The sequence below is a fragment of the Musca domestica genome, unplaced genomic scaffold (assembly GCF_030504385.1).
Source record: "Musca domestica strain aabys unplaced genomic scaffold, Musca_domestica.polishedcontigs.V.1.1 15, whole genome shotgun sequence".
In the NCBI taxonomy this organism is placed as follows: domain Eukaryota; kingdom Metazoa; phylum Arthropoda; class Insecta; order Diptera; family Muscidae; genus Musca; species Musca domestica.
Window position 1 is genome coordinate 2,092,000 of NW_026712207.1, and position 27,730 is coordinate 2,119,729.

The window sequence follows — 27,730 nt, forward strand, 5'->3', positions numbered from 1 at the left end:
CTTTAGACGTACTAAAATTCCACAAAGTTTTCTATAGAAAAACTTAGATTCCACAATTTTTTCTATAAAAAAACTTAGTTTCCACAAAGTTTTCTATTGGAAAACTTAGTTTCCACAAAGCGTTTTATAAGAAAACTTATTTTCCACAAAGTTTTTATAGGAAAACTTAGATTCCACAAAGTTTTCTATAGGAAAACTTAGATTCCACAAAGTTTTCTTTAAAATACGTAGGTTCCACAAAGTTTTCTAGAGAAAAACTTGTCTTCCACAAAATTTTCTGTAGAAAAACTTGTCTTCCACAAAGTTTTCTGTAGAAAAACTTGTCATCAATCAAAGTTTTCTATAGAAAAACTTGTCTTCCACAAAATTTCCACAAAGAAAAATCTGGTTTGTACAAAGTTTTCTATGGAAAAACATAGCTTCCACAAAGTATTCTAAAGAAAATCTCAGTTTCCACAAAATTTTCTGTAAAAAACTTAGATTCCACAAAGTTTTCTACAGATAAACTCAGCTTCCACAAAGTTTTCTATAAAACTTGACTTCCACAAAGTTTTCTATAGAAAAACCTGTCATCAATCAGAGTTTTCTATAGAAAAACTTGTCATCAATCAAAGTTTTCTATAGAAAAACTTGTCTTCCATAAAATTTCCACAAAGAAAAATCTGGTTTGTACAAAATTTTCTATGGAAAAACATAGCTTCCACAAAGTATTCTAAAGAAAAGCTCAGTTTCCACAAAATTTTCTGTAAAAAACTTAGATTCCACAAAGTTTTCTACAGATAAACTCAGCTTCCACAAAGTTTTCTATAAAACTTGACTTCCACAAAGTTTTCTATAGAAAAATTTGACTTCCACAAAGTTTTCTATAGAAAAATTGTCTTTCACAAAGTTTTCTATAGAAAAAATTCTTTCCACAAAGTTTTCTATTGAAAAACTTAGTTTCCACAGACATTTCCACAAAAAACTTAGTTTCCACAAAGTTTTCTATAGAAAAACTTAGTTTCCACAAAGTTTCCTATAGAAAAACTTAGATTCCACAAAGTTTTCTATAGAAAAACCTTATCTTCCACAAAGTTTTCTAAAGAAAAAGTTGTCTTCCACAAAGTTTTCTATAGAAAACCCTACTATCCACAAAGTTTTCTATAGAAAAACTTAGTTTCAACAAAGTTTTCTATAGAAAAACATGTCTTCCACAAAGTTTTCTATAGAAAAACTTGTCTTCCACAAAGTTTTCTATAGAAAACCTTGTCTTCCACAAAGCTTTCTATAGAAAAATCTAGTTTCCACAAATTTTTCTATAGAAAAACATAGTTTCCACAAATTTTTCTATAGAAAAACTTAGTTTCCACAAAGTTTTCCAGAGAAAAACTTAGTTCTCGCAAAGTTTTCTATTGAAAAACTTGGTTTCAAAAAGGTTTTCAATAGAAAAACTTAGTCTCCACAAAGTTTTCCATAGAAAAAATTAGTTTCCACAAAATTCTTTTCATAAGCATCGCATTTTCTATTCAGAAAAATATGAATTTCAAAAATTTTGCGTATGTCCAGGTTGGGCGCCATTCTAACCCCATTGCTTTCCTCGAGGCCATTACTTTCTTACTTACTTAACAGATTGCAATTTGTCATCTACACATATTATTGTTTAGTTTACCCCCAGATCGCATCGGAATGTTGACAAAAAATGTAGCTATAGTTTGTTTTTTATCTCACTGCCAGTTATGCATTTTAAATTTAATCCTTGAGGGACGCATGGGTTGGGGATGGGAAGGGGGTGCAACGAATGCTGGGTCTCATGGCTCAGGTGGATGGATGGATGAATGGATGGTGGCATGTCGTGGATGCTGCCTGGGCCAGGACATATACAAATGTATGCCCTTCTTTGGCACGGTGTTTTTGCTGTTTTAAAATGCAGTGGAGAAAATTGCAACGCTTGCAACATTAGATTGCAACGCACTTAGACAATGCTCCACTTGTGTGCGTTGTTGTCGCTGTCGTCGTCATTTTGTCGTTCAATGTGTGTAAGTGCCGTGGTGACATGAATGGTCGTGGTGGCATTCAACAACGATGACAGGAGGCAAGTAAATGGTTGGCTGTCAGAGGCAAAGAGAACTTTGGCAATACCACCCTCTCCTCCCTGCCTTCTGCCCTGTTCCCCCACCTAAAACTGGGGTAGTGCAATTGCTACTATTACTCCTCAACGTTCTGGCCAAATGATGAATAGTGCAATCTGCATGCATGCAGGCCCAACCAGAGAACGGTCAGGACCACACATTTTAACATACGCAGGACGGAACAACAACAACAAAAACGACATTTAAGAGAAAGAGACACAAGAAACATTTACATCCAAGTAATTATTCACTGTAGACTGAGGCTGACGCGATGTGAGACGTGGCTATCCCCCAACCACCTATCCATCCATTTGCCACCGCTCTCGCTCCTTTGTTGCTGCTGCCACTGTTGTTGATGTTTGCAAAGAAGAAATATGGCCAGATTATTTGAAATGCAGAATAACCCTCGAAATAATATTTAATATTTAGAGAGGAATAAATATTAAATGAGTGTGTTACTTAGGACATTGCAAAGGTGTATGTCGTTTGGCGCAGAGCACGGTGTGGATGTTGCATGCAAGCTTGGAGTACAGTGGGGCAAAATGAAAAAAATTAGAAAACTTTGTAGAAGCTAAGTTTTTTTATAGAAAACTTTGTGGAAACTAAGTTCTTCTATAGAATACTTTGTGGAAACTAAGTTCTTCTATAGAATACTTTGTGGAAACTAATTTTTTCTATAGAAAACTTTGTGGAAACTGAGTTTTTCTAAAGAAAAATTTGTGGAGACCAAGTTTTTCTATAGAAAACTTTGTGAAGACTAAGTTTTTCTATAGAAAACTTTGTGAAGACTAAGTTTTTCTATAGAAAACTTTGTGAAGACTAAGTTTTTCTATAGAAGACTTTGTGGAAGCTAAGGTTTTCTATATAAGACTTTATGGAAACTAAATTTTTCTATAGAAAACTTTGTGGAGACTAAGTGTTTCTATAGAAAACTTTGTGGAGACTAAGTTTTTCTATAGAAAACTTTGTGGAGACTAAGTTTTTCTATAGAAAACTTTGTGGAGACTAAGTTTTTCTATAGAAAACTTTGTGGAGACTAAGTTTTTCTATAGAACACTTTGTGGAGACTAAGTTTTTCTATAGAAAACTTTGTGGAGACTAAGTTTTTCTATAGAAAACTTTGTGGAGACTAAGTTTTTCTATAGAAAACTTTGTGGAGACTAAGTTTTTCTATAGAAAACTTTGTGGAGACTAAGTTTTTCTATAGAAAACTTTGTGGAGACTAAGTTTTTCTATAGAAAACTTTGTGGAGACTAAGTTTTTCTATAGAAAACTTTGTGGAAACTAGGTTTTTCTATAGAAAACTTTGTGGAGACCAAGTTTTTCTATAGAAAACTTTGCGGAGACCAAGTTTTTCTATAGAAAACTTTTCGGAGACCAAGTTTTTCTATAGAAAACTTTGTGAGGACCAAGTTTTTCTATAGAAAACTTTGTGGAGACCAAGTTTTTCTATAGAAAACTTTGTGGAGACCAAGTTTTTCTATAGAAAACTTTGTGGAGACCAGGTTTTTCTATAGAAAACTTTGTGGAGACCAAGTTTTTCTATAGAAAACTTTGTGGAGACCAAGTTTTTCTATAGACAACTTTGTGGAGATCAGGTTTTTCTATAGAAAACTTTATGGAGACCAAGTTTTTCTATAGAAAACTTTGTGGAGACCAAGTTTTTCTATAGAAAACTTTGTGGAAACATAGTTTTTCCATAGAAAATTTGGGGAGACCAAGTTTTTCTATAGAAAACTTTGTGGAAACTAAATTTTTCTATAGAAAACTTTGTGGAAGGTAAGGTTTTCTATAGAAAACTTTGTGGGGACTGAGTTTTTCTGTAGAAAACTTTGTGGAAGGTAAGGTTGTCTATAGAAAACTTTGTGGGGACTGAGTTTTTCTGTAGAAAACTTTGTGGAAGGCAAGTTTTTCTATAGAAAACTTTGTGGAAGGCAAGTTTTTCTATAGAAAATTTTGTGGAAGGTAAGTTTTTCTATAGAAAACTTTGTGGAACATAAGTTTTTTTAAAGAAAACTTTGTGGAACATAAGTTTTTTTTAAAGAAAACTTTGTGGAAACCAAGTGTTTCTATAGAAAGCTTTGTGGAAACTAAGTTTTTCTACAGACAACTTTGTGGAGACTAAGTTTTTCTATAGAAAACTTTGTGGAAACTAAGTTTTTCTATAGAAAACTTTCTGGAAGCTAAGTTTTTCTATGGAAAAATTTGTGGAAGCTAAGTTTTTCTATAGAAAATTTTGTGGAGACCAAGTTTTTCTATAGAAAACTTGGTGGAAGCTAAGTTTTTCTATAAAAAACTTTATGAAGACCAAGTTTTTTTTTCTGAAAACTTTGTAGAGGCCAAGTTTTTCTACAGAAAACTTTGTGGAACTGGAAATTGCCCACTGTGCCTCAGTTTTTTGGCTTGACATAAGAACATGTTTTGTTTTTTTCTCTCATTCATTAAATGTTTTCTTTCGCATGAATCCGAAACAATTGTATGAATGCACCAGCAATGGTCATACACACACACTCATTGAAAAGTGAATGCGAAGTAAACACAAAATGATTTGGGGTCCAAGCAATTTGCACAGACCTCGGCTAGGCTAATATAAATTTTGTTCTACAGACTGTGGAAATGGTTGGGTGGCTGGTTGGATGGTTAGTGTAGGTCGTTTTTCTTTGACTGCGTAAATGCATGTCAACAGAAACACACACACACACATATAGATGCATTCTCGGAAAATAAATGCAACCGAATCCACGCTGGGCTTAGGCCATTTGTCCAAAAGTATTCATCGTCTTTATCACTTTATGTGTGAGTCCTTTACACATACCATTCACCAGGAACAACAACAACAAAAAGGAGAAAAAACAAATGTTAAGAGATCTTCTTCTATTTTATTTAATTTTTCTAGCTTCTCCTCAGACACACACACAGCAGCAGCAATGAGTTGCAACTCATTGAAAGCAGCAGCTAACGGACCTTCTGTGTTAATATGGCCCATGTAGCCCCCAGGCTGTGCTGCCGTTACTTTGTCCCCAATATGTTAGGAAAAAAGCAACAAAAAACAAACAACAGTAAACTGTAAAATAAAATCTGGGTGGTTGGTGGGTGGCAGTGTGAGGGGGCGGGGGAGAGAGGTTGACCGGTGTAGATATTCGTACCTGGATATTTAACCGAAATTCTTATAAAATATTCAAAGTCCATGTAATTTCTTATTTAAAATGCCATTAAATTTTTTTGTTTATTTGAATGACTAACCATGCTCACACACACACACACCCGCAAACACTCCCCCACACACATATTGGTATGTGTGCAAGTATTTGTAAATTGCATAGTATTCTTCTCAAAAAGCTCTACAAAGGTAAACACAAATCATTCATGAGCCAGCTATGGGTATAACTTAGTCCGAATGCACATTTGAATCTAAACAGGACTCTGGTCTATTGATTACTATTCCACACACAAATAACAACAACAAATAAATTTACAACAAAAATAGACAATATGAGAGAGAAAAAAAAAACGAAGGGAAACGAATGTAAACTATGGACGGGTACGGCTATTCGGAGTCCACAAAACGACCAGCAATAAAAATTGTGAATAGCCTGCTGCTGGCCTTTTGTTGTGTTACCAACAAATATTTTTCTCTATTTATTTTGCATAGAATCTAGTTAAGGCTTTTTACAGCTCCATTGAGATCCATTTCTGTCGGGGGGTGTAAGGGGTTATATTAGATAATTATATTTTGGAGATAATTGTGAGGATTGCCATTTTTAAAATTTGAATGAAAGCCATTTGGCTGAGATATACTGCAATGGAAGATACTGAGGAATATGGGCTTAGTAATTTTCTACATTTTTTCCATGGAACTGATCGATAGAAAACTTTGTGGAAACTAAGTTTTTCTATAGAAACCTTTGTGGAAACTAAGTTTTTCTGTAGAAAACTTTGTGGAAACTAAGTTTTTCTGTAGAAAACTTTGTGGAAGACAAGTTTTTGTATAGAAAATTTTTGTGGAAGCTAAGTTTTCGTATATAAAATTTAGTGGAAACTAAGGTTTTCTATAGAAAACTTTGTGGAGACCAAGTTTTTCTATAGAAAACTTTGTGGATACCAAGTTTATCTATAGAAAACTTTGTGGAGACCAAGTTTTTCTATAGAAAACTTTGTGGAGAACAAGTTTTTCTATAGAAAACTTTGTGGAGAACAAGTTTTTCTATAGAAAACTTTGTAAAAACCAAGATTTTCTATAGAAAACTTTGTGGAAAGCAAGTTTTTTTATAGAAACATTTGTGGGAACTAAGTTTTTTATAGAAAACTTTGTGTAAAGCAAGTTTTTCTATAGAAATCTTTGTGGAAAGCAAATTTTTCTTTAGAAAACTTTGTGGAAACTAAGTTTTCGTATAGAAAACTTTGTGGAAAGCATGTTTTCCTATAGAAAACTTTGTGGAAGGCAAGTTTTTCTATAGAAAACTTTGTGAAAAGCAAGTTTTTTTTTATAGAAACATTTGTGGGAACTAAGTTTTTTTATAGAAAACTTTGTGGAAAGCAAGTTTTTCTATAGAAATCTTTGTGGAAAGCAAATTTTTCTTTAGAAAACTTTGTGGAAACTAAGTTTTCGTATAGAAAACTTTGTGGAAACTAAGTTTTCGTATAGAAAACTTTGTGGAAACTAAGTTTTCGTATAGAAAACTTTGTGGAAACTAAGTTTTCGTATAGAAAACTTTGTGGAAACTAAGTTTTTCTGTAGAAAACTTTGTGGAAACTAAATTTTTCTGTAGAAAACTTTGTGGAAACTAAGTTTTTCTGTAGAAAACTTTGTGGAAACTAAGTTTTTCTGTAGAAAACTTTGTGGAAACTAAGTTTTTCTATAGAAAACTTTGTGGAAGACAAGTTTTTCTGTAGAAAACTTTGTGGAAACTAAGTTTTTCTGTAGAAAACTTTGTGGAAACTAAGTTTTTCTGTAGAAAACTTTGTGGAAACTAAGTTTTTCTATAGAAAACTTTGTGGAAACTAAGTTTTTTATAGAAAACTTTGTGGAGACCAAGTTTTTCTATAGAAAACTTTGTGGAGACCAAGTTTTTCTATAGAAAACTTTGTGGAGACCAAGTTTTTCTATAGAAAACTTTGTGGAGACCAAGTTTTTCTATAGAAAAATTTGTGGAAACCAAGTTTTTCTCTAGAAAAATTTGTGGAAACCAAGTTTTTCTATAGAAAACTTTGTGGAGACCAAGTTTTTCTATAGAAAAATTTGTGGAAACCAAGTTTTTCTATAGCAAACTTTGTGAAATCCATTTTATCTACGTTTATATGTGTATAATTCTGTTGATTTAGCCTTACCTCTTAGAGGGGATACATAAATTACCTACTAATTACCTCAATTACCTGTCTTCTTCGTCCTCATCCATTAAGGTGTGCCTTGGACGGATTTATGCATTGCACTGCACATATCATTAAAATGTAATCCAATATTGTCTCCCGTCGTTTAGCCACAGATGACTCACAACGATATTAGTTTTCATTTTGTAATTATTTAAAAAAAGAAGATCCTTTTGTTTTGTTTTAATTAATTTAATTTTTATGAAATGAATTCAGACCTCTCTCTACCCTCAGTATGACCTCATGGCGAACAATGGTTTGGATAATTGAATTTTACCTAGTCTTCGAGGTATATTTCAGACACACGCTTCGAACAAATAAAGGAGAAAAAGGACCTCAAACCCTGCCCCGCAAATTCTTAAGTAAAATTTTCCAACAGCTTCTTCACAAAACAAGTACCCCTGCCCTTCCACACCAGCCAGCGGTGGATAGTGTTGGCGACGTTGTGATATATTATGATTGTTGTTTTTGTTGTTTCTGCTGTATTACCCTTCGAATTACTTGTATTTAAATTGTAATCTGCCATTAGTCATGGTGTTATTTTTCCTGGTCGCCCATTCCAATGCAGGTGGGGTTAACAATAATTTATGAACAGACACTCGACACTTGACATCCCCCCATCACAATTCCGCCCCACCTCTTGGCCATGGCTTCCAACTCCAGGCCCCTTTTGCTGGATGAGGGTATCGCGAGCTCTCGCAAAAAAAAAAAGAATTTTTGCAAACACACCCCATTCATATAATAATTTATTTAATTAACTTTTTTTGTTTGCTGTTGTTGCTGTTGTTTTTCTTGCCGTTCATTCTTTCTTCGTGTGCTGTTTTTGTTGTTGCTGTTGCTGCAGCTAGAAATTTTCTATAAAATTTATTGATTTTTTTTTTCGAATTATTCTTTAGACGTGAGTGAATTGAACTCGTCGACATGCATCTGTGTGTGTGCGTGTGTGTATGTGGGCACATGATGTCGTTGCATGTGTATGGGTGTGTGTGTGTGTGCAATTCTTTCCTTCATTTGGTATTACTTTTTGGGTTTGATTGTAATAAAATATAGATTTCCTCTGCCCGTGTTCTATTTCTTGTTTTTCTGCTGCTTCTTCTTCTTCTTCTGTTGGATTTTGTTGTTGCTGCTGCTATTTTTCTTTGCTCCTTCATTTCGCTGTGAAGAGACTGCAAGTCGGGGCGCAACAACTTTGGTTTGGTTAAAACGCTAGTCGTCGCTCTGCCAGGCGTCTAATGCAATTTTAATTTTGCCACCACCACCATCAGAACTACAACAACAAGAACAACAAACAACAGTATTTGAAACACTCAGGGAAAAATTGGAGAATTAAAATTATGAAAACTCCAATGAAGGGATAATTGGGTCGATACTGGAATGAATAACAAGATTTTAGGGAAACGAATTTGGAAAAATTCGACTGGAAAATTGTACCTTTCACAATTTATTCTTCAGTATTAAGAAAACTTACCGTCCACAACTTTTTCAATGGAGGAAAAAATACATTCCACAATTTTTTCTATATAGAAAAACTTGCCTTCCACACATTTTCCTATATAAAACAACTTAACTTCTACAAATTTTTCTATAGGGAAACTTTGTTTCCATAAAGTTTTCTATAGGGAAACTGAGTTTCCACAAAGTTTTCTATAGGATAACTTAGTTGGCAAAAAAAAAAACATTCCACAATTTTTTTCTATATAGAAAAACTTACCTTCCACACATTTTTCTATATAGAAAAACTTGCCTTCCACACATTTTTCTATATAGAAAAACTTGGCTTCCACACATTTTTCTATATACAAAAACTTGCCTTCCACACATTTTTCTATATAGAAAAACTTAGTTTCCACAAAGTTTTCTATAGAAAAACTTAGTTTCCACAAAGTTTTCTATAGAAAAACTTAGTTTCCACAAAGTTTTCTATAGAAAAACTTAGTTTCCACAAAGTTTTCTATAGAAAAACTTGTTCTCCACAAAGTTTTCTATAGAAAAACTTGGTCTCCACAAAGTTTTCTATGGAAAAACTAAGTTTCCATATAGTTTTCTATAGGAAAACTTAGTTTCCACAAAGTTTTCTATAGAAAGACTTATATTCCACATTTTATTCTATAGAAAAAATTAGCTTCTAAAAGTTTTCTAAAGAAAAACTTCGTTTTCACAAAGTTTTCTGTAGAAAAACTTAGTTTCCACAAAGTTTTCTATAGAAAAACTTAGTTTCCACAAAGTTTTATACATGAGAATTTAGTTTCCACCAAGTTTCCTATAAAAAATATAGTTTCCGCAAAGTTTTCTACAATATAACTTAGTTTCCACAGAGTTTTCAATGGGGAAACATAGTTTCCACAAAGTTTTCTATAGAAAAACTTGTATTCCACAAAGTTTTCTATAGAAAAACTTGTTTTCCACAAAGTTTTCTATGGAAAAACATAGCTTTCACAAACTTTTCTGTAGAAAAACTTGTCTTCCATAAAGTTTTCTATAGAAAAACTTATCTTCCACAAAGTTTTCTATAGGAGAACTTAGTTTCCCCAAATATTTCTATAGGAAAACTTTATTTCCACAACGTTTTCTATAGAAAAACTTGTGTTCCACAAAGTTTTCTATGGAAAAACTTGTGTTCCACAAAGTTTTCTATAGAAAAACTTGTGTTCCACAAAGTTTTCTATAGAAAAACTTGTGTTCCACAAAGTTTTCTATAGAATAATTTGTCACCCGCAAAGTTTTCTATAGAAAAACTCGTCTTCCACAAAGTTTTTTATAAAAAACTTAATTTAGTTAGAAAACCTTAGCTTCCGCAAAGTTTTTCTATAGAAAAACTTGTGTTCCACCAACTTTTCTATAGAAAAACTTGGTTTCCACAAACTTTTCTATAGAAATACTCGGTTTCCACAAAGTTTTCTATAGAAAAACTTGGTTTCCACAAACTTTTCTATAGAAAAACTTAGATTCCACAAAATTTTCTATATGAAAAACTTAGTTTCCATAAAGTTTTCTATGGAAAAACTTGTGTTCCACAAAGTTCTCTATCGAAAGTCTTGTCTTCCAAAATATTTTCTATAGAAAATGTTTTCTATAGGAAAACTTAATTTCGACAGGGGTTTCTATACGAAAACTTAATTTCCACAAAGTTTTTTATAGAAAAACTTGGTTTCCACAAAGTTTTTTATAGAAAAACTTGGTTTCCACAAAGTTTTCTATAGAAAAACTTGGTTTCCACAAAGTTTTCTATAGGAAACTTAATTTCCACAAAGTTTTCTATAGAAAAACTTGGTTTCCACAAAGTTTTCTATAGAAAAACTTGGTTTCCACAAAGTTTTCTATAGAAAAACTTGGTTTCCACAAAGTTTTCTATAGAAAAACTTGGTTTCCACAAAGTTTTCTATAGAAAAACTTGGTTTCCACAAAGTTTTCTATAGAAAAACTTGGTTTCAACAAAGTTTTCTATAGAAAAACTTGTCTTCCACAAAGTTATCTATAGAAAAACTTGTCTTCCACAAAGTTTTCTATAGAAAAACTTGTCTTCCACAAAGTTTTCTATAGAAAAACTTGTCTTCCACAAAGTTTTCTATAGAAAAACTTGTCTTCCACAAAGTTTTCTATAGAAAAACTTGTCTTCCACAAAGTTTTCTATAGAAAAACTTGTCTTCCACAAAGTTTTCTATAGAAAAACTTAGTTTCCACAAAGTTTTCTATAGAGAAACTTAGTTTCCACAAAGTTTTCTATAGAAAAACTTACCTTCCACACACTTTTCTATATAGAAAAACTTACCTTCTACACATTTTTCAATAGAAAAACTTAGTTTCCACAAAGTTTTCTATAGAAAATCTTATCTTCCACAAAGTTTTCTATAGAAAATCTTGTCTTCCACAAAGTTTTCTATAGAAAATCTTGTCTTCCACAAAGTTTTCTATAGAAAATCTTGTCTTCCACAAAGTTTTCTATAGAAAAACTTAGTTTCCACATAGTTTTCTATAGAAAAACTTAGTTTCCACATAGTTTTCTATACGAAAACCTAGTTTCCACAAAGTTTTCTATAGAAAAACTTAGATTCCACAAAGTTTTATATAAAAAAACTTGGTCTCCACAAAGTTTTCTATAGAAAAACTTAGTTTCCACAAAATTTTCTGTAGAAAAACTTGGATTCCACAAAGTTTTCTATAGAAAATCTTGTCTTCCGCAAAGTTTCCCATAGGAAAAAACTCACTCCCTTTGTTGGGTGTAAAATTCCTTGGCTTGCGGAATCAATTCAACTTTTCAAAATTTATATGACCATACTCTATCTATCTACATATGGTGTTGTGAGTCGCATACAGATACACACACACATACTCTCATTCCCCTTAGATATATGGCTTCTAAGGCATACACAGATACACACACAATCTTCGATACAAACATACAGAGACATATAAAATATAACACTTTATTTATAATTCATTCTCGTATTCACTGTTTCCGCCATTCTGTTACTTTAGTTAACAATTTAAGTGCAAGCACGGGCATGTACACACACAGCGAGATATGAGACTAACTAAGGCGATGACAGTGGCGGGCGAAAGTGTGGAGCCCAAAAAATTATTGAGGAAAAAAATTTAATTAAAAATTAAAAAAATGGATTTTTTTTAAAAAAAAAAAAACATAATTTCAAGATTTTTGGAGGGTTTGATTTTGTTTTTTTTTTTGGGTTAGAGTGAATTGCTGTCTACTTTTGCCTCCCAGTGTATGTCATAGTTTGCGCTTACATATATAATTTTATTTGGCCATTGGTATATATTTTAAAAATTCCTTTTAATGTTCGGAATATTCTAAGAAAATTGCAAGGAAAAGGAAGAAACAGCACAACATTCATGGTGCCACAAGTTTCTGCCATAGCGAATCGTCATCATCATCATCATGGCAGTGAGGGAGGGTGATGATGATGGTGTCAGTGTTGGAAAGGGTAACCACATAACAACCTTTTCGAAAACTGTTAAAAATTAATAAATTTACAACAATATTTTGATTGAGTCAGGGGAGGAGGAGGGGTGGGTGGCAGGTTACGGTACTCAATCATAGTGGTGTTATTCGTGGAATTTTTCCGTAGGAATTTATGGGGAGAATATGTAAAAAATTCTTGAGGAAGCCTAAATGTATGCTTTATAAAAAGGGGGTTCCTGGAGGTAGATAATTTGAACGAATGGGAAACTTATATTTAATTCGTGGCATAAGTAATATTTCAGACTCCCTCTGAGTCTCCAGGAATAGTCCAGAGAGGATGGTCTGATCTCCGACCGACTTAGCGGGGCAGTTGAAATTATCACCTATAAATTATTTCAATATCTTATTTCCGATAAGGATCTCTGGTGCCAACTACAAATATCCGTTTTATCATTTTTACTCCCAAGGCATCCCAGCAAACCTCTTGGCAGCTATGCCAATTTTTTCAGCTCCATTTCCCGATATAATCTTCTCAGGCAAACATAATTTGCAGTTAAAGGTTATTTCCATGTTTAGCCAGTTATTAAATAATTTTTTTTTTAAATCCTTTTTTTTTTGTTGTAATGGATGCCCTTAAGTGCCTTAGTGGCCTGCCAATGAGACTTAGATGATGAATACATCATGCATAGAATATTGCCACTGGTAAAACATTAAAATCCATACAAGAGGAGGAAGGAGGGAAAGAGAGGGAGGAAGGGAGCAAAAGGCAGAACAAGAGATATAAATAAATGAAATTCATAGCCAGAACTGGTGGCATTTCCCAGGACAGCCTTAGCTTAGTAGGTTATAAGCTAACAAGAAGAAAATGGGGAAACACGGCAGAACAACCTCTAAAAAGCGCAACAACGGCAACTTTTTTCCATGCATGCATGTTCAAAATTTCGAATTGATGTGCCCGGCTCATGTAGTTGGTGTCCAGTCAAGCGGCTGGCTGGCCGCTCAACGATCATTGTAATGATGGATATATGACGTTAACCTCACTCAATGGCGGCCGAGATGCAAAAGAAACATTCATAATAAATGAATGAATGAATGGCCAGGCAGTCGGAGCCATAGACAACATCAAGGAACCCCAAGGTCCAAAATGCAATGCGAACAACAACAAAAAACGAAAATAAGAATCATGATGTTCTCTCTGGCCATGTGAAAGACGTGGAAGAAACAAAATGAAAATTATGTTTGGGGCGTTATAAACTTATCGGCCAAATAAATAAGAGTAAATAACAGTCGTATGCACATAACAGCATGTAGGTACATATGTATGTACCACCAGTAGCAAATAACATAAAGGGTTAGGTTCGGCAAGCAGGTTATAATTTAGTTTAAACCCTCTAAGAGGCCTAAAAAAGACAATAAAACAAAAAAAACTCAAACGAAAAGCGTTGGATGATGGTCAGTAGCAAAGGAGGGCACAGTGGGCAGAAGTAAGGACATTTTTCTTCGAAGACTACTATCCGAAGGTTTTATTCATAGAAGAGTTGTATGTCTTCTCATAGAAGACCTATAGGTCTTCTCATAGAAGAGCTATAGGTCTTCTCATAGAAGAGCTATAGGTCTTCTCATAGAAGAGCTATAGGTCTTCTCCTAGAAGAGCTATAGGTCTTCTCATTGAAGAGCTATAGGTCTTCTCATAGAAGAGCTATAGGCCTTCTCAGAGAAGAGCCACAGGTCTTCTCAGAGAAGAGCTATAGGTCTTCTCACAGAAGAGCTATAGGTCTCTTCTCTTAGAAGAGTTATAGGTCTCTTCTCATAGAAGAGCTATAGGTCTCTTCTCATAGAAAAGCTATAGGTCTTCTCATAGAAGAGCTTAAGGTCTTCTCATAGAAGAGCTTAAGGTCTTCTCATAGAAGAGCTTAAGGTCTTCTCATAGAAGAGCTTAAGGTCTTCTCATAGAAGAGCTTAAGGTCTTCTCATAGAAGAGCTTAAGGTCTTCTCATAGAAGAGCTTAAGGTCTTCTCATAGGAGAGCTTAAGGTCTTCTCATAGAAGAGCTTAAGGTCTTCTCATAGTAGCGCTTAAGGTCTTCTCACAAGGTCTTCTCTGGGAAGAAAGAAAGCCAATGGGTCTTCACAGAGAAGGCCAAAAGGTTTTCTCAGAGAAGGTCAGAAGGTCTTCTCACATAAGGCCAGCAGGACTTCTCACAGAGGGCCAGAAGATCTTCTCATAGAAGGCCAGAAGGTCTTCTCACAAAAGGCCAAAAGGTCTTTTCACAGAATGCCAGAAGGTCTTGGAAAAGAAGGCCAGAAGGTCTTGGCATAGAAGACCAGAAGGTCTTCTCATGGAAGACCTGAAGATCTTCGCATTGGAGGCTAAAAGGTCTTCGCACAGAAGGCCAGAAGATATTCCCACATATGGCCAGCAGGTCTTCGCATAGAAGGCCAGAAGGTCTTCCCATAGAAGCCCAGAAGGTTTTCTCATAGAAGCCCAGGAAGTATTCTCATAGAAGGCCAGAAGGTCTTCTCAGAGGAGTTCAAAGTGACTTCCCAGATAAGGCCGGTGGGTCTTCTCAGAGAAGATCAAAGTGACTTCCCAGATAAGGCCGGTGGGTCTTCTCAGAGAAGGCCAGAAGGTCTGCTCGTAGAAGGCCAAATGATATTCTTAGAAAAAGGCGATAGGTCTTCTCACAGAAGGCCAGAAGGTCTTCTCACTGAAGGCCAGAAGGTCCTCTCACAGAAAGCCAGAAGGCCTTCTCATAGAAAGCCAGCAGGTCTTCTCACAGAAGGTCAGAAGGTCTTTTCATAGAAGGCCAGAAGGTCTTCTCACAGAAGGCCAGAAGGTCTGCTCACAGAAGGCCAGAAGGTCTGCTCACAGAAGGCCAGAAGGTATGCTCACAGAAGGCCAGAAGGTCTTCTCACAGAAGGCCAGAAGGTCTTCTCAGATAAGGTCAGAAGGTCTTTTCATAGAAGGCCGAGAGGTCTTCTCATAGAAGGCCGAGAGGTCTTCTCATAGAAGGCCGAGAAGTCTTCTCATAGAAGGCCGAGAGGTCTTCTCATAGAAGGCCGAGAGGTCTTCTCATAGAAGGCCGAGAGGTCTTCTCATAGAAGGCCGAGAAGTCTTCTCATAGAAGGCCGAGAGGTCTTCTCATAGAAGGCCGGCAGGTCTTCTCATAGAAGGCCGGCAGGTCTTCTCATAGAAGGCCGGCAGGTCTTCTCATAGAAGACCAGAAGGTCTTCTCATAGAAGGCCGACAGGTCTTCTCATAGAAGGCCGGCAGGTCTTCTCATAGAAGGCCGGCAGGTCTTCTCATAGAAGGCCGGCAGGTCTTCTCATAGAAGGCCGGCAGGTCTTCTCATAGAAGGCCGGCAGGTCTTCTCATAGAAGGCCGGCAGGTCTTCTCATAGAGAGCCGGCAGGTCTTCTCATAGAAGGCCGGCAGGTCTTCTCATAGAAGACCAGAAGGTCTTCTCATAGAAGACCAGAAGGTCTTCTCATAGAAGACCAGAAGGTCTTCTCATAGAAGACCAGAAGGTCTTCTCATAGAAGACCAGAAGGTCTTCTCATAGAAGACCAGAAGGTCTTCTCATAGAAGACCAGAAGGTCTTCTCATAGAAGACCAGAAGGTCTTCTCATAGAAGACCAGAAGGTCTTCTCATAGAAGACCAGAAGGTCTTCTCATAGAAGACCAGAAGGTCTTCTCATAGAAGACCAGAAGGTCTTCTCATAGGAGGCCAGAATCTCCATATTTTGAATATTATCGTACCACTGTGTTCTCCCATTGCCCTCTTGAAGTGCTGGGGACGGGGGTAGCAAATTGCTTGAGCTTTTTTTGCACGTTTGCACATGTGAGCTTTGTTGCTTTTACTATCCATACGAAGGAATAGAAGAACTTCTATACCTCGGCTACATGCATGCTAAGGTAAAGGCCATAAAGTATATGAATAATTGATATGAAAAATAAATGAAAAATATCAAAAAAAAAAAAAAAGTCGGAAGCATTTTTATAGTTTCGTGTTTGCGCAACAACAGCAGCAACAACAACCACAACAACATCGGCAAGAGTTCAAGCAGCAGGAGCAGCAACAGCAGCAATAATAATAATAACAGCACAAGCAATAACATTGCAACAAACTAAACAAAAACAACAACTAAGCAAGACTATCATGCCATACGGTACGTACGTCAGTCAGTCAGTTGGGTTAGTCAGCGAGCCAGTTAGCTGGCCATGTCAGTACTGTGGTGGGTACTTTTTCCTTCTTCTTGGCCAACACCATACAGCCCAGCCCCCCATTTAGTTGTTGGGTTTTTTTTTTGTTTTTCTTGTTGTTGTTGTTTGAAGTCTTCACATCACCATCAACGCCAACACCACCGCCAATAACAGCAAATAGTTTTGCGAGTCCACTAAAATTTATTGTTGTAGAGTAAAGGGGGCTTGGCTTGATGAGTGACGACGACTGGAAGGTACTGTTGCTGTTGTCGTTGTTGCGGCTGCTGTTATTTTTGTTGTCACGTTCATGGGTTGGTCGCTTGATTTTTTTGTGCTCCTGGTGCTAAATGATGGCAAAGTTGGCGTTGGTATTGGTTACCACTCACCAGCAGTCGTCGCCAGCCACCAGTCACATGACTGAACATTGATGGCCAAGATGGACTACCTTTTGGTTGCCCTTTTTTTTTGTTTGTTGTGGATGTTGTTGCTGTTGTTTATGTTAATGAACATTTATTTTCCATGTATCCGACTGGCCGTAAAGATAGAAACAATGAAAAAAAAAGAAGGGAAGAATGAAATTCCGAGAATTTTGTGTGCTGTCAAGTGACGGGGTTTTAAGTTGTTGGCGATTTTTTTTTTATCCGTCGAGGTGTTGTGGGAAAAAATTGTCACAAAAAGGCAATAGAGCGAATTATAAATTTGGCAAATTTGATTAGAATATTTTTTAATTGGGAAATAATTCGCTTGATGAACCATGGATGACTAAAGAGAGGGAGAGAATGTGGGCGGTCACCACTGCAACAGAGGAAAGGTATGAGAGCTCAAACTTGTAAAAAGAACAAAACTATAAATATACCCTTAGCCATTGTTCGATTATTTAAATATATTTTGACTTCTGTTATGATTATTTAAATTGTTGAACCTCTGTCGAGTAGGTTCCGAAGGAGTGGGCCCTTTCGTATTGGACCTACATAAATATGATTTAAATATTGCGACGTGCCGTGGTTTGGACTATATTGGGTACTTCCTTCACTTAATGTGAGATATGTGATACTTTTTAAAAATTTTGAATTAAAATATTGAATATTGTGACGCTTCGTGGGTGAGGTACCAGAAAGGGGTTCGCAGATATATATCATCTGCACACCAGATCATGTTTTAGCAAAAATTTTTGTCTGTGTGAAATTTGAAGAGAGTTGGATGCAAAGTTCGATTTCTTTGAGGGCTTTGTTTTTTAAATTCTCCAACCGTTTGTGGGGTGCCAGAAGAAATGGTCCGATCCCTCCCATCCTTATAACAATTCCTGTATTGATGGTAATATTGAGCTGTAACAAGTCTAAATTGAATTGAAAGTTAATTTCCCATTTTTTTAGCTTCACGGATATTCAACTTTTTGACCCTTTGTGAGGGAGGGTCCATCCATCTTCACAGAAGATTTTGTGTTAGTATAAATGATGGGATGTGTGAAATTTGAGGAGAATTAGATGCTGTTTTCTTATTTTATCATCGTTTTGGTTACAGTTTCAAATTTTATATTTTCTACAGCTTCAGACAGCTCCGAAATGTAGCAAATCTCCAAAAACCCAAAAATCCTCCATCAGATGTCAGGCATATAATTTGAGAGTGACCTCTAAATGTCCACTATTGAATTTCAAGACTATAGCTTCAGATAAGCCTCAAGCAGCCCACGAATATATATCGTAGGAATACAGTTTGACAAGTTCGTAATTACAGGTCAGGATAAGTCATCAGGGAGGCCTTAATAACCCCACGAAAAATGGCTAGAACTGCATCAAAACAGTCCACTGAAAGAAGCAAAAGTTCGTGCTTCAAATGAGCATCAGTCTTGGATTATGTATCAGGATTGCACTTTCATAGAGGCTTACAACTGCCCACAATCAGAGGTTACCGGTCAGGAGGTTATAGCTTCAGAAATGCCTTAATAAATCCACTGTAAGAGGCCATGACTAAACATGTAGACAATTACTAGTCAGCATTCCATTTTTGGAGATGTTTCAAATAGTGTCAAAATATCTCAGATTAAGGCTTAAGAATGTCCTTAAAAATCACCGATAATTCCACGATATTCAAGTTTGAGAGTTTGAGGTTTCAAAAAAATGCAGGTTACTACTTCAGAAAATTCTTCTGTCGGGATTCTGTCGGGATGACATTTTAGAGGTTTTCTATAGCCAGAAGACCTTTGAGAAGTCTTATACGGCCAGATGACCTTTTAGAGGCCTTCTATGGCCAGAAGACCTCTCGGAGGTCTCTTATGACCAGAAGACTTTTAAGAGGTCTTTTATGACCAGGAAACCTTTTAGAGGTATCCTATGATCAGAGGACCTTTTAACAATGTCTATGATAAGGATACTTTTTAGAGGCGTTCTATGACCAAAATACCCTTCAAGAGTTCTTCTATGACCACAAGACTTTTTAGGGGTCTTCTATGACCAGAAGGCCTTTTAAAGATGTCTATGATAAGGAGACTTTTTAGAGGCATTCTACCTTTCAGAGGTCTGCTATGACCACAAGACTTTTCAGGGGCCTTCTATGACTAGAATGCCTTTTGAATACCTTCTATGCCAAAATGACAATTTAGAGGTCTCCTGTGGCCAGCAGACCTTTTACAGGTTTTCTATGACCAGAAGATCTTTTAGAGGTCTTCCATGACCAGAAGGTTTTACAAGTTTTCTATGACAATTAAGAGGTCTCCTTTGGCCAGCAGAACTTTTACATATTTTCTGTGACCGGAAGATCTTTTAGAGTTCTTCCATGGCCAGAAGAAGTTAGAGGTCTTCTATGACAACTTTTGGAGGCCTTCTATGACCAGAAGGACGTTAAGAGGTCTTCTATGACCAGATAACTTTTAGAGGTATTTTATGACCAGAAGATCCATTAGAGGACTGGTAGACATTTTTTTTATGACCAGAGGGTCTTTTAGAGGACTTCTATGACCAGAAGGCCTTTTAGAGGACTTCTATACCAGAACATCTTTCAGACGACTTCTATGACCATTTTCTCCATTTGAAAATATGATCGCATTTCCTGATATTCATCAAAAGACCACAAATGAGGTAATCAGCACCCTTTAATAATGTTGGAGCAAAGCTTCGGGAAGGTAACCTTGAAATATAGGATGACAGATTCAGACAACTAACAAATATTCATCAGCATTTGGGATAGCCCTAAAAAACAAAAGAAAAAGATCAGACGTCCCGATTATTGTACTAGACATTCCTTGGAAAATACAATTGAAGATAATTAGTCCTGCGGAAAATCCTGTTTTAAAGCTTCAGACTGGTTGCAAAATATCTAGGGATCAGCAAGTCCTCTTAAAACCATAATCGTTTTTTTTTAAAAATTCACAATTCGATTCGATTATAGATCAGCTATTCCTTGTTTTAACTTTCGTATCCGCAGGTCAGATATTCCTTCTTAAATATCTGCGATTAGAAATCCAATTGTCATTCTGAAAAATCCACGATTAAGGGTCAAATAGTCATTCTGCAAAATGCACGATCAGAGGTCCTTGTTTAAAATTCGTAATAAGGAGTAAATAGTTTTTGTTAAAAAATAGCGACAAAAGGTCCTAAAGTCCTTCTTAAAAAATCACAATTAGAGGTCAGTTAGTCCATATTAAGAATCCGTAGTACCTAGTCAAAAATTACTGTCCAGGTCGACGTTCAAAGGTCATATAGTCCTTGTTAAAAAATCCACGTTTAGAAGCTGGATGGTTTTTATTACACCCCTATATTCATATTCAAATATCCCGTCTTAAAAAATCCACGAATGGCGGTCAGATAATAAAATCCTCGTTGAAGGTCAGATAGTCCTTATACAAAATTCACGCTGAGATTTGTTATAGTCCTCAATAAAATAGACGATTGAGGGTCAGATTGTTTTTGACATCCGAGATTAGAGATCAAATAGTTCTTGGCCAAAATTCACGTCTAGAGGCCAGATATTACTCCTTAAAATATTCAAGTTGAAGGTCAAGTAGTCCTTGTTAAAAATCCATGATTAGGGGTCGAAAAGTCATCCTGAAAAAAACCAAAACTATGAGTCTGAAAGTCCTCTTTAAAAAAGTACTGTCTAGGTCGGCTAAAAAAATCCACCTCTAGAAGCTGGATGGCTTTTATTACAAACCCGTCTTAAATCCATGAATGGAGGTCAGATAATAAAATCCTCGTTGAAGGTCAGATAATCCTTATACAAAATTCACGCTGAGATTTTGTCCTCATTGAAATAGACGATAGAGGGTTAGATTATTTTTGACATCCGAGATTAGAGATCAGATAGTTCTTGGTAAAAATTCACGATTAGAGGTCAGATATTACTTCTTAAAATATGCAAGTCAAGTAGTGTTTTTTTAAAAATCTATGATTAGAGGTCGAAAAGTCCTCCTGAAAAAACCAAAATTATGAGCCTGAAAGTCCTCTTTAAAAATATGCTATTAAAAGGCTAATAGTCCTTGACGACTATAGGTACTAAATACTATTTTTAAGGACCTTTCCGCATTTAGCTCTGCTGATATTTTTAGAAAATATACTTCGATACCATAAATGCAACTCAGAAAGCCTTTCAAATCTCTGACTTCTTGCTTGTAGTTGCTCATTGTTATTTGCACCTCAAAACAATTATCCTTGCATTTGTTAGTATTTGTTTTGCAATGAATTTGCAAATGACTTCATTTTGTGAGGGTGTCATAATTTCTAAACCTAAATGGCCCCATATCCTTAAGAATACTTTTACTCTATTTTCATCAAATTTATTATTATTAGCCTTAAGAGAAACAGAGAGAGAGAGAGAGAGGGAGAGAGAATAAATCCTTAACTTAAAATATGTACATTTTATATTAATGACAATTCTCTTTTGTCCTTTTTTTTGCAGGCAAAAATGATTGAAAGCGGACATCCTTGGATGGCTGGGGCCACAACGTCTTCGGTAACTGGTAAGTAGGCTAGTTTTCTTGGTGTTTGCACATTTTATTATTTGTCCAACCAAAAAAAAAAAAAAAAAAAGAAGGAAGGAAAGGACAAAGGATTTGCATGCAAATGGATTATTGTAATCATTTGTTTTAACAGAAAGATAGTCATTTGGCTGTTTTTGCTTATTCTCCCCACAATATGTATGGTAACAAAATGTTTCCATTTCCTTTTCTCCCTTTACATTTTTTTTGCCTTCCATTCCGGCCTTAGCAGATAGCTATCAATATCAATTGCAATCCATGTGGCAAAAATGTTGGAATACTAATCAGCAGAACCTGGTGCAACAATTGAGATTTCGTGAGCGCGGCCCATTAAAATCTTGGCGTCCGGAGGCCATGGCCGAAGCCATATTCAGTGTACTGAAGGAGGGTTTATCGCTGTCACAGGCTGCCCGGAAATACGATATACCATATCCAACGTTTGTCCTGTACGCCAATCGTGTCCACAATATGTTGGGCCCCTCGCTGGACGGTGGCACCGATCCCCGACCGAAGGCCCGTGGCCGCCCGCAGCGTATACTGTTGGGCATGTGGCCGGAGGAGTTGATACGTTCCGTTATCAAAGCTGTGGTATTTCGTGATTATCGTGAAATCAAAGAGGAGATGGGTGGTTTGCCGTTTGCCAACGGACAGGCTCATGCGGTAGGTATTTCTTAAAGTTTAAGATTTTTTTTTTTAGCTGATGTGAGAGAAAGGTGGAGGTATATGAAGACATTAAATGTTTTAACTGTAACATAGCAGGGTCATAATTCTTTTAGGTTGAATATAGTTTAAATCTTCGATTTGGGGAAATATATTTCTTAAAACTCCAATATTTGAAGTTAAAGAGTCCTTTATCCAAGATTGAAGGTCAAAAAAGTCAAAATATCCCTGAAGTGTCCTGGATTAAATTCAAATCGTCCTTTCTAAATTTCAGAATCATAACTTTAGTCCATTTTTGAAAAGTTGTGATTGGAGGCCTGGTGGTCCTCCTCATAAGTCCATGTAAGTGCTTCTTTTAAAAGAGCTATGATTAGAGGCCTGGTAATCTTTTTTGAAAATTCACAATTAGAAGCCAAATAGTTCGTTCTGAAAATATTAGGCTAGATTCTGAAAATGCTTACAAAAATTAGAAGTTAAATCGAACTTCTTCAAAATTCATGATTGGAGATCTGATATTTTTTCTTCTTAAAAACCCACTAATAGAGACCAAATGGCCGTTTTCTAAAATTTAGAAGCCGAATTGTCCTGTTGGGCGTTGGTATGAATAAAACCACAACAATTTAATTTTTTTTTAGTTTAATGTTTAATTTCCAAAAGACAAAATAGAACTTCCTAGAAAAAGTAAAAATTATTTTTTTGTCACCAAATACAAAAACTGAAAGTCAAGGCTAACTTGACGAAAAAAGAAAAATACAAAATCAAAGATGACTTGATCACATAAAAATAATATTTTTAAAGTAAATTATTATTGAGTACTTTCCGGCCGCCACAGTCCTTCTTCAAAATCCATTATCAACGTTTAAAGAACCCAAAGTCCTTCCAAAAAATCAATAATTGGAGCTAAAAAGGAGTCCTTTATAAAATCTATTTTTGGAAGACAAAGATTAATGATCTGACAGCTTTTCTTTTTTCTTGCTATTAGGGGCCATGTGATCCTCCCTTATAATCCACGATTAGAAGTCAAAAACCTACGTTTGGAGATCATATATTTCTTAAAAAGTTCTTTGAAAAATCTGCGTTTAAAGGACAGAAGGTCCTTCCATAAAAAAAATATCAAAAATTATAGCATATATACTCTTTTTCACAAATTCCGAAATTAGGAGACAGAAGGTCCTTCTTAAAAAATCTGCGTTTAAAGGACAGAAGGTCCTTCTATAAAAAATAATCAAAAATTATAGACTATATACTCTTTTTCACAAATTCCTTCTTAAAAATCGCCTTTTTTGGATAAAAAGTCTCTATAAAGTCTAAACTATTTGGGTACAAAATGTCCTTCTAAAAATCCAATACTAGGGGACCAAATGTCCTCCTAAAAGATCTAAAAATTTTAGAAAAAAGATCCTTCAGCAGAGGACTAAAGGACCTTCTAAAGAAATTCACAATAAGCGGCAGAAGATACTTCTTAACAAAATCATCGATTCGGAAGTAAAGGGTCCTTCCAAAAAATCCACAACTGTGATGAAGGAGGTACTCGTAAAAAATCGCGATTTGAAAAATAAGTTCCTTTGAACAAATCCATATTTAGGGTACATAATGTCCTTCCACAAAAGGTCCTTCAATAAATCAATGATCAGGAGACAATAGGTCGCTCCTAAAAATCCACGAATAAAAGTGGTTAATACATTAAAAAAGTCTGCGATGAGGTTACAGAAGGTCCCGAAGAAAGTCCAAGATAAGGGGATGGAATATCCTTCACAAAAATTCCCAATCGTCCTATCAACAATTACATAATGAGTAGAGAACTACAATAAAGTGCAAAAAACCTTCTAAAAAATCATCGATTCGGGAACGGATGGTCCTTCGAGAGGACAAAGGGTCCTTCGATCAGGAGATAGAAGGTCCTTCTAAAAAAGTTGACTTCTAAAAATGATGTTCTATGAAATCCTTGATTACAAAAAATCAACGATTGGAGTACACAAGAGCCTTCTTAAGAATCCACAATGAGGGTGCTGAAGATCCTTCCGGTAAATTCACAATTATGGGAAAGTTCTTCTAAAAATCGTTAATGAGATTGAAGATCGTTCCAAATGTTAGGCGACTTAAGAACCTTCTCTGAAATCCATGATTAGAAGCTACATCGTCCTCACAAAAAATCTACAATTGGAGTACACAAGAGCCTTTTTAAGAATCCACAATGAGGGTGCTGAAGGTCCTTTCAAAAAATTCAAGGTTAGGAGACTGAAGGACGTTCTATGAAATCCTTAATTTGAAGCTACATCGTCCTAAGAAAAAATCCACGATTGGGGTACACAAGAGCCTTTATAAGAATCCACAATGAGAGTGTCGAAGGTCTTTCCGATGAATTCACAATTATGAGACAGAAAGTTCTTTTAAAAACCGATTAGGAAATAGAAGGTCCTTCCAAAAAAATTCAAGGTTTGGGGACTATGATATCCTATGAAATTTGAGGCTACATCGTCCTTACAAAAAAATCCACGATTGGAGTACACAAGAGCCTTTTTAAGAATCTACAATGAGAGTGCAGAAGGTCCTTCCGATAACTTCGCAATTAGAAGACAGGATGTCCTTCTAAAAATCGAGGATTAAGGTACAGAAGTTACATTTAAAGAATACTGGATGAAAGGGCAGATGCTATTTCCGAAAAATCCGGGATCAACAGCCAGACAGTCCACAGTTAGGGAACAGGATGTCCTCGAAAAAATTCAATTTGAGGGTCCTTTTAAAATCCAAGATTAGTGGTATTACATACCTTTCTAAAAATCCAGATGGTTCTCAAAAATTGCAAATAGAGCCCCTTTTTTCGAAAAGAATCGACAATTATGGATCTTGTAGTCCTTATAAAGAAATATGAACCTTCAGGAGGTATATGGGTAGGAGATTTACAACTGGTTTTCTGTTGATAGTAGATTTTACAAATGGTCTTCTTTTATGAGGAGGCCAACGGAATGGAATCGAAGGTCATTTGAAAGGACATTCTTTGGCCAAAGACCCTTCCCTTAAAGGACCTCCAGCCTTCAGAGCGTCAATCTATAGCCAAAATCTTCTATAGACAAAATATTCTTTAAAAACCCTTCTTTAGACAGAATATTCTTCAAAAGTGCTGCTATAAATTGAATAGAAAAGGTCCTTTTATACTCAGAAAATCCTTCAAAATGCCTCTTTGGACATAAACACATCAATGGGCCTTCGATGGACAAGATACCCTTCAAATGTCCTTCTATATCAAGAGCATCCTTCAAAATCCCTCTTTTAGACAAAATACCCTTCAAGGAGGTCTCCTTTTCTTAAACCCCTTAAAAAGCCGTCGTTAGATAGATTATCCCTTAAAAGTCGTGATATAAAGAGAAGAACCTTCAAAGGTCATTTTAAACTCAGAAAATCCTTTAAAGGATATAGATAGATTAAAGGACCTACGATAGGCAAGAGACCCATCAAATGTCCTTGTATCTCTCCCCAAAGGGGTTTTCTTTCGGTGGAACATCCTCCAAAGTGTCTTCTATGGAAAAAAAAACACTATTTAAAGGCTTCAAAGGCAGAAGACCCTTTAAATGAACTTCTGGAGGCAGAACAAAATTCAAGGATCCCGAATATCCTTGAAATGACCTTGTTAAAACGAGCTTCTTAGAACAGAGATTTTTCAAAGGCCTTCAGTTGTCTGGTGTCGTTTGAAGATCATTTCAATAGGTTTCAGTTCAAATTCTGCAGACCCTGATTTCAAAATAATTTGGTTTGATATACCTCGGCCCTCTTTGTCTCTCACATTTTTCCAATGTTGTTCGAAATCAAATTTCTAATTTATTTCTTCCCTCCCATCTCTGTTTTTCCCCCTTCTTTTTCCATACTATTCGTATCTCTCTAGGCCGCCTTGTTCGGTGCCTCTCCAGGTGCAGGATCAGCTGCCTCGGCTGCCAATGGCTATCACAGTGCTGCCAAATTGGCAGCACAATCTGCCGCTGCAATGGGTGGCCATCAAGACTCGCCGAGTCCGCTGTCATCGATGACGGAGAATTTGCGACGCCAAATATTGTCACAACAACAACAATCACCCATTAATCCAGCTATGAATATCTACAAAGCTCCAGCCTATGTACAGCGATCCGAGATTGAAGATCCCATGATGGCGGCTGGTAAGCAACACTCAGCCAGTGGGGCTGGAGTTGCTGGCAGTGCGGCAGGTGTTGCTGGAGATCGACGTGGTTCTGAGAATTTACCCGATTTAAGTGCTTTAGGTTTGATGGGTCTGCCCGGCATGAATGTCATACCCACAGCTGGGGGAACGGGTTCAGGTTCCAGTGGCCGCTCCAATCATATGCATTCGAATGCGGCAGCTGCGGCCTTTAGCCGTGATTTGGAAAGGGAGCGGGAACGGGAGCGTAATCGTGAAAGAGAAAGGGAGCATCGTGAACGAGAGAGGGAGCGGGAACGGGAGAGGGAAAGAGAACGTGAGCGTGAACGAGAATTAAAGGAGGCCATGCAGGCCCGCCAGTATTGCAATCAATCACGAGGCTCTGCCTCGGGTGCTTCATCCGCAGCCGATATGCAGAAATCCGGTGGCAGCATCTCACCTTATACCCATCAGCATATGAAAAATAACAAGGACCAAATGGCTGTAAACTATGCCTATAACAAACGCTTCCTGGAAAATTTACCACCCGGTATTGATTTTGAGGCCATTGCCAATGGTTTGCTGCAAAAATCCTCAGCAGCAGCAGCTGCAGCAGCGGCGGCGGCAGCCTCCTCAACGGCCGCAAATAAAAGTCCGCGTTTTGAGGATTTTTTCCCCGGACCCGATATGAGTGAGCTGATAGCCAATGCTGAGGCCTCATCGGCCAGTGCACAATTTCCCGCCCAACGTGAGTACAATTTGATGAAAATCAAATTGGAACAGCAGCCGACAGAGGTGCAGCATGAAGATTGAAATACCCATACCAGCAGCAGCAACAACAACAATGTCTATGTGGCTGATGAACCTTGGAAAGGATCTCTGTAAGAGATGGATATGAAGATGTGAAAATTTTTAAATGTTGTTTTTAATAATTTTTTTATTTAATTTTTAAATTTATTTTATAAAAAGAAAAAACAAATCATATGACTGCTATTTATATACATACATAGGTACATAAATACATATATATACATAGAAATAATAAAAATAAATAATTAATTAAATATAAATATTTTAAAATACAAAATACAATAAAATTGCTTATAAGGCAGACACCAACACATACGCATACATACATAACTACCCAACGTTGTAGATGTAAGCATTTCTAATTAAGATATTTAAAAATATTTAAAAAAAAATTATATATTTCAAATTTTAAGTCAAAATTTCCGATGGAAAACGCTTATAACGAACTTACGGTTATAGGAAACTACGATTTATAAAAATTTATTTATTTTTCACACCCCAAAATGTTATAAAATTTGTATATAAATAATCCAAAATTATTTTCCCAGCGAAGTTCGTTATAAACGTTTTC

General features: G+C 36.1%; 1 protein-coding gene across 2 annotated transcripts in view; it reads left to right on the forward strand.

The window, feature by feature from the left end:
• Positions 1 to 27,510, forward strand: part of LOC101899928 (protein bric-a-brac 2) — a 113,814-nt gene extending 86,304 nt beyond the window's left edge. Inside the window, exons 3-5 of one of the 2 annotated variants that reach the window (XM_059119500.1) lie at positions 21,485 to 21,545; positions 21,793 to 22,223; positions 26,104 to 27,510. In XM_059119500.1, coding sequence (XP_058975483.1) covers positions 21,485 to 21,545; positions 21,793 to 22,223; positions 26,104 to 27,162 — 1,551 coding nt within the window. In that variant the 3' untranslated portion in view covers positions 27,163 to 27,510. The remainder of the gene's footprint in view (positions 1 to 21,484; positions 21,546 to 21,792; positions 22,224 to 26,103) is intronic. The other variant, XM_059119501.1, reaches the window with a different exon arrangement.
• The last annotated feature ends 220 nt before the right edge of the window (positions 27,511 to 27,730 follow it).